Source organism: Lactuca virosa, chromosome 2 (assembly GCF_052849685.1).
Source record: "Lactuca virosa cultivar CGN04683 chromosome 2, Lactuca_virosa_CGN04683_v6, whole genome shotgun sequence".
Classification (NCBI taxonomy): domain Eukaryota; kingdom Viridiplantae; phylum Streptophyta; class Magnoliopsida; order Asterales; family Asteraceae; genus Lactuca; species Lactuca virosa.
The window spans coordinates 218,350,921-218,358,078 of record NC_136427.1 but is presented as its reverse complement, the minus strand read 5'-3'; the positions used below and the strand labels follow the sequence as shown (position 1 = coordinate 218,358,078).

Sequence of the window (7,158 nt, the reverse complement as noted above, 5' to 3'; positions counted from 1 at the left end):
TAGCATTTAACCGTTAAGTGAAGGACATTTCTGTCATTTCACAACCACAAGTACCATTTATGATGTTTTGCCTTATTTAAAAAAAAAGAAAAAAAATATAATTATTTAATATTAAATGGCCCCACCCTCTCTCTCTCATTCTCGTTCACCTTATCTCTCTCTCTCTCTCTATCTATCTATTTATACCCTCACTTCTCTCTTCCCTTCCCGTTTTTCTTCACCACCGGCCAAGAAGAGGCTGCCTCCATCCGGACGGTGTAGTAGCCTACCTCATCCCCAGCTCTTCCCTTCGTGATTACGACCAACCTGACCTCCCATACCACCCTTCGAGCTCACCACCGTCGCGTAGCACCCTCCCTTGGTCATTGTTGTCTTCCCTCCGTTCCCACAGTCCCATTGTTGGGTTAAATACCAAGGAAGAAACGAACTCGTCGGAAAAACGGGATCGCCGGTCTCGGCAACAGATCTTCCACACCAAACCTCTTCTACTTCCTGCGTGTTTTTTTCCCTTCTCGAATTGATGAAGACGATGACCCCATCCCCTATTAGTTGTAACCTGTGAATACAACCTTGTAAATATGATTTGAGGTTTAACTCAAGTTTTGCATAATGTTGTCGGCGTTTTGTTAGCAACGTAATAAAAAATAGCAGCAGACAGAATATTTCAGAAATCAAAAGAACTTCGATAACTTACCTCGTCGGCATCTCCAATCAGATCTTCAGTTGGTTCCTTGAATCGAAGTGAAGGTAATCATATCATCAGATTTCTAATCAAGAAAAAGAAACGATTGATTGAATGATCGGTTGCTTCATCAAGTGTAGATTCACAGAATGGAGTGTTCGATCAAAGTGGAAGGAATACAATAAGATATAGGGATCAAATTAACCAGATCTTCCAAATTAAGTGAATTACTCACGAATTCCACAACATGAAATCTCAATTTTCGAGACTAGGATTGAATCGATGATGAGCAGTAGTAGTAGAAGATTGATAATGATAGTTGAAGATTTGATTGAAGACTCGTAAATTCCACATCATGAATCTAGATTAGGAGGCAGAATCGAGAAGTCGAGGAAGGAGGTGACACCGTCTGGAGGCGATGGGACAATGGGAGGAAGGAATGAGAGATCTCAGTCACCATTATTTCTTCGGAATTCTGGGTGGTGGTGCCTTTTAGGATCTGATCGAGGGTTTAGAGAGAGAGAGAGAGAGAGGGTGGGCCATTTAATATTAAATAATTACATTTTTTCCTTTTTTTTAAAAATAAGGCAAAACATCATAATGGTCCATGTGGTTGTGAAATGACAGAAATGTCCTTCACTTAACGGTTAAATGCTAACGGAGTTAGCGAAAATGACCATTTGTTAAAAATTTTGAAACCACAGGGACCATCTGTGAGGTTTTTAAAGATTTGGGACTAAACTTCAGATTTTCGAAAACCACATGGACCATTTTTGAAGTTTTGTCTTATTTTAATATGGTTATATTATTAGCTGCTTTTTAGAACAAATAACTTTATTAGGTATTATAAAAAATGATTTATAATTGTATCACATGATTCTCTAAATTAAGAAACATATTCTACATATTTTTAATATATATATTAAAATCATAACACGCTTATGAACAATGTCAAACTATCCTTTTCAATCAATCGTCTTCTTGTTAAATATAAATCTTAAATATAAATAAATAACTAGATTATGACCCGCGTTAAACGCAGGGAACATAAATTAAATACGTATCACATAAATAGACGGCTTTGTCTTAGGTTGAATTTTAATAAAAAAATGTTAGTTAGATTCATTTTTAGAGTTTTTGAACAAAACTTATTAGATAAAAATATTTAATATTTATATTAGAGCAATTTGGTTTTTTAATACAATAATTTTTAACATAAATAATATATGTGATCTTTGTTTTATCACAACATAATGCGGCTTTTTGATTAAAACATGTGTAGTAACTTTATGAATTGACATTGTTCCGTGTACCAACCCCCATGGAGGCTCATATGACCCTTTTCATAATGGCCCTGTAAAACCAAAAGCAACAATAAGTTGTTACATGTACCAACAACATTAAATTCTGTTTTTGGTTATAATAATATGTATAAAAGAGTTAGTGAAAACCTTGGAACAACAGATACGTCTTTGTTCATGCAAGTTGAAGTGTAACAATAAAAAACTTCTTTATCATGCTTTTGGTTCGTTCCACTAGCTTTGTCATCATGCATTAAAACGATTTTTATGACTTTCTCTTGACAAACATAGGTCAACACATTAAAAAATTAATATAAATGGTATAATTTTGTTTCTGTAACTAAATGAATGAAACTAATATGCTTAAAGTAGATTAATTAATTTTTTTCATGACCTCTCAACAAGAACACGGTAATAACAAATAATAAGAACATAGTAAATGCAAGAAATTGAAGAAGAATAAGGAGAACAGAGTAAAGTAAGAGCTTGGTAAAAAGAATTGGAGAAAAAGATTGCTCAAGAAGAACACTGTAAATCATAGGACTCAATCCAAAATCGTAAGAATAACCACTTCAGTGTAATCGTATATATAGGGTGTTTTTGAATAAGGAAATAATTATCTTCTAAAAAAATTGGGATCCTAAGATATAATCTTGGAGATTTTCGGCTATTCATCTGGAAAAAAGAAAAATATCAGCTATATTAATTCAAAACTTCAAATTAATTGACTTTCTTATTTAATCAGTTTTAAAATTCAAACAATTATCTCAAATCGATTCATTTTATGTGGGATATACTGGGAGATAAATTATGAATAATATTGACTTTAATTTTGACTCTTAAATATTTTGCTGATTTAATGGGATTAGATTAGATTATATAGGTTAATAACTTAATTATTGATATGCTTGTTTAATGAGTTTTAAAAAAAAATAATATATAAACGGGTTTGAATTTGAAAATCAAAAACTATAAATAAGAGAGTTAAATTAGGAACAATATTAATTAGAGAAACTAATATCATGTATATAAATAGAATGATATGTTTCAATTGATAAAATAATTACTGAATTTAAAGATTTTATAATTATTACAGATTCTATAATTAAATGTAATTGTGTTTGAATTTTATTTGGGGAAGATGATGTCAGCAATTTGATCTAAGGGTGGAAAATATAGGATTAAAACACAATCAAGGGCCCTGATTGCTTCATTCGTGAATTAAAGGTTCTCTTTTAATAATATTTAGAGATTACAACTAGAAAATAAAAAAATAATCTAAACATTTTATTGAAAAGATAAGGGAAATTGTTAGTAAAATCTTAATATTTTTTGAAAAGTTTCACTTTAAAACGATTTTTTTTAAAAGTCATGATTATTTGATTTTACACTTTACTATGTAATTTTCTGTTAAAAGAAAAAAAATGTTTTTGTTTTTGTTATATTGAGCCAAAATGAATTAATCGGAACTTCTATGTTAATTTGTTTTTGGACTAAAGTGAAACTTTTCCGAAAATATTAAGATTTTTCTAACAATTTTCCAAAAGAGAAGAAAAAATAAAAAAACCAAAATGTCAAATCATTTTGATTGATAACCCTAACTAATTAGACTATTTTACTATATTTAATATTTTGCGGAAGACAATGTAAATGAGTATTTTAAAAACCTATTTGAATCAATTGGTCTAATTGGTTGGATAGGAAACTGGGGAAATGAACAATTCAATTAACACCGATTTTATGGCTTTTTCTAATGAAATCTACAGAAAAATCCCAAACTTTTGGGAAAATTTTCAAAAAAGTCTTAATTTTTTTTGAACAGAAAAGTTCCATTATTTTGAGAAAATCACATATTCTGTCATTTGTTGTTCAAATATAAAAAATGACTTTTTCGTTATTTTGGGCAAAATGTTAAATAATCAGGACTCTTCTGTTAAAAAAAAAATAGAACCTTTTTAAAACTTTTCTTAAAAGTTTGAGACTTTTTCTATAGATTTCCTTTATTTCTAAACCGAAACGAACCAACCGATTTTTACAAAAACTCGGTTGAAATTGTTAAAATTTAACTAGTTAAATTGAATAAAAACGGATTGATTGATGTAAAATTTGTATTTATGTATTTTTTAATGTATTTAGATTGATCTATAAGTTGTTTTATATGTATTTTTAATGTTTGATTATTTGAACTCATGGATGTAAAATTCTTGATTTATATATATATATATATATATATATATATATATATATATATATATATATATATATATATATAATAGAAAAAAATATGTAAATTTTAGAAACCAATTGACCTAACAAACAATAAACCAATAATCTTCGACTTAAAAAACTAATTTTAAAACATTATGTAAATAAAACCATTAAAGGAGTTTGTTTTATGTTTTTTTTTTCACAGCCCCTTATAGAATTAGCCTTATTTTTATATATTTTTTTTACAAAGATGCCAATGAGACAAACTCTGAACGTAATCGAGTTGTCAAGTGGCACTCATTCCGAAAGAGAATTGAAATTCGAGTCTGCATCTGGTTTCAATTGTCGTCGGCTTGCTGATGGATTCAATTCAGTAGCCAAAACCAATTTTGATTTCCACCAGGTCACCCATTTATCACACCCTTTTCGCTCTACCCAAATTAGTATCGACGACGCCTAGTCTTCCCCATTTCCTCTTCACTCTCCTCCCACTAATTCTCCTTTTTTCTCTATTTTCCAATTTTACCTACTTGATTGTTGCTTTTTCAACACGCTAATGGGTGAATCCGGAGTGAAATCTGCTCTAGTTGACGGCAATCTTCTCATCGCCAAAGCCCTAGTACGCGGCGGCATCGACCGCATGTTTGGCGTCGTCGGAATACCTGTTACCTCCTTAGCCAACCGCGCCGTCGCACTCGGAATCAGATTCATCGCTTTCCATAACGAGCAGTCAGCAGGATACGCTGCATCAGCTTATGGATACCTCACCGGTCGTCCTGGCATCCTCCTCACTGTTTCCGGCCCCGGATGTGTTCATGGCCTCGCCGGACTCTCCAACGCTGCCGCCAACGCTTGGCCGATGGTTATGATTTCTGGATCCTGCGATCAGAAGGATGTCGGCAGAGGAGATTTCCAGGAACTCGATCAGATCGCCGCGGTAAAACCCTTCGTTAAGTTTTCCGTTAAAGCAAAAAACATCAACGAAATACCTAATTCGGTTTTCAGTGTTCTCGATCATGCCGGATCAGGTCGGCCCGGCGGATGTTACTTAGACATCCCCTCCGATGTGCTCCACCAAACAATAACCGAGTCAGAAGCAAACAAATTACTAGATGAAGCAGAGAATAGTAGAAAGACAGATCCAATTAAGAAAGTAGCAAAAGAAGAAATCGACAAAGCCATATCTTTAATCAGAAAAGCCGAGAGGCCATTGATTGTATTCGGTAAAGGGGCAGCCATAGCTAGAGCTGAAGATGAACTCAAGAACCTAGTTGAAAAAACCGGAATCCCATTCTTGCCGACTCCAATGGGCAAAGGTCTATTACCCGATACCCATGACCTAGCTGCAACAGCTGCCCGATCACTTGCAATTGGTGAATGTGATGTCGCCGTAGTTATTGGTGCTAGATTGAACTGGCTATTGCACTTTGGAGAACCTCCAAAGTGGTCAAAAGATGTTAAATTCATCTTGATTGACATAGATGAAGAAGAGATTGATCTCCGAAAACCCTATTTAGGCCTAATTGGGGACGCAAAAAGGATTCTTCAAGTACTAAACAAAGAGATCAAAGACGACCCGTTTTGCTTAGGTCGAACCCATCCTTGGATCGAATCCATAACCAACAAGGTGAAAGAAAATGTGTCAAAAATGGAGGTACAGTTATCCAAAGTTGTTGTCCCCTTTGATTTCTTGACTCCAATGAGGATTATCAGAGATAAGATTGCTAGTTTAGGTAGTCCTGCTCCTATACTGGTTTCAGAAGGGGCTAACACCATGGATGTGGGTCGATCCGTTTTGGTTCAAATGGAACCCAGAACCCGGTTAGATGCAGGAACATGGGGGACAATGGGTGTTGGTTTAGGGTATTGTATTGCAGCAGCAATAGCTTCACCTGATCGGCTTGTGGTTGCTGTTGAAGGTGATTCTGGATTCGGATTCAGTGCCATGGAAGTCGAGGTTTGCTTTCTTTTTCATTTTTCTTCCCCTGAATCTAGCTTCTTCTTTTTTCAATTTTGGTCCTGAAATATGTTGTGGTTTTTATTCAGACTTTGGTTAGGTATGATTTACCAGTGGTGGTGATAGTGTTCAACAATGGTGGTGTGTATGGTGGTGACCGGAGATGTCCTAATGAAATTACAGGGCCTTATAAAGATGATCCAGCACCCACTTCATTTGTCCCTGGAGCAGCATACCATGTTTTGATTGAAGCTTTTGGAGGGAAAGGGTATCTTGTTGGGACCCCTGAAGAGCTTAAATCTGCTCTTGATGAATCTTTTAGTGCAAGGAAACCTGCTGTTATAAATGTCACCATTGATCCGTATGCAGGTTCTGAAAGTGGTCGAATGGAACATAAGAATTGAGGGAATTTTTTTTTTGTAGTTTTTGTTTGTGGTTGATGTCTTAAACTCATAAAATATGGAGGAAAAGAACATGAATAAATTTGAAATTGATAATGGTTATGGAATGAACATGTTGTAATCTTGTTGCTTTTGAATTTTTGAAAAAAGTAGATTGTGATATTAGACTGATTATACATAACCAAATTGTGTGTTTGTGTGATTTCTGTGTGTGTGTGTGCTAATGTGTTAATCTTATAGATATGTTATCATATTATGGCATTGTACTAATTACAATGCTTAAAAAGAAAACAATTTCCAAAAAAATTAAACAGGGATCATTTATGTACTATTTGTTTTCTGAGGGACCATTTGTGTAATATATATATTTTTTTGCCACGGACCATTTGTTTAATATTTGACAGGGACCATTTGTGTAATATTTTTACACAAGGACTATTCCTGTTATTTTAGTTTTAAACAGGGACAGACTCATATACATTGCTATTTATTTCAATTCACCAATGATGCAGAGCAAATTAGCAAATAGCAATACACTTTTGTTTGATTGTCAAAATTAGCAGAAAACTTTACTTTTTATTTTCATTTTTTGTTGCTCGTGGGATCCAC

General features: G+C 33.7%; 1 protein-coding gene across 1 annotated transcript; it reads left to right on the top strand.

Moving 5' to 3' along the window:
- The first annotated feature begins 4,603 nt into the window (after nucleotides 1–4,603).
- Nucleotides 4,604–6,656, top strand: LOC145160223 (Thiamine pyrophosphate dependent pyruvate decarboxylase family protein). The gene is made up of 2 exons (XM_079079329.1): nucleotides 4,604–6,148; nucleotides 6,238–6,656. The coding sequence occupies exons 1-2, from the start codon at nucleotides 4,748–4,750 to the stop codon at nucleotides 6,550–6,552; spliced, it is 1,716 nt and encodes a 571-aa protein (XP_078935455.1). The 5' UTR covers nucleotides 4,604–4,747; the 3' UTR covers nucleotides 6,553–6,656.
- The last annotated feature ends 502 nt before the right edge of the window (nucleotides 6,657–7,158 follow it).

Coding starts and splice junctions, on each gene's coding strand:
- LOC145160223 (XM_079079329.1), top strand. CDS start 4,748: ATGGGTGAATCCGGAGTGAAATCTGCTCTAGTTGACGGCAATCTTCTC. Junction 6,149..6,237: donor TCAGTGCCATGGAAGTCGAG/GTTTGCTTTCTT, acceptor GTTTTTATTCAG/ACTTTGGTTAGGTATGATTT.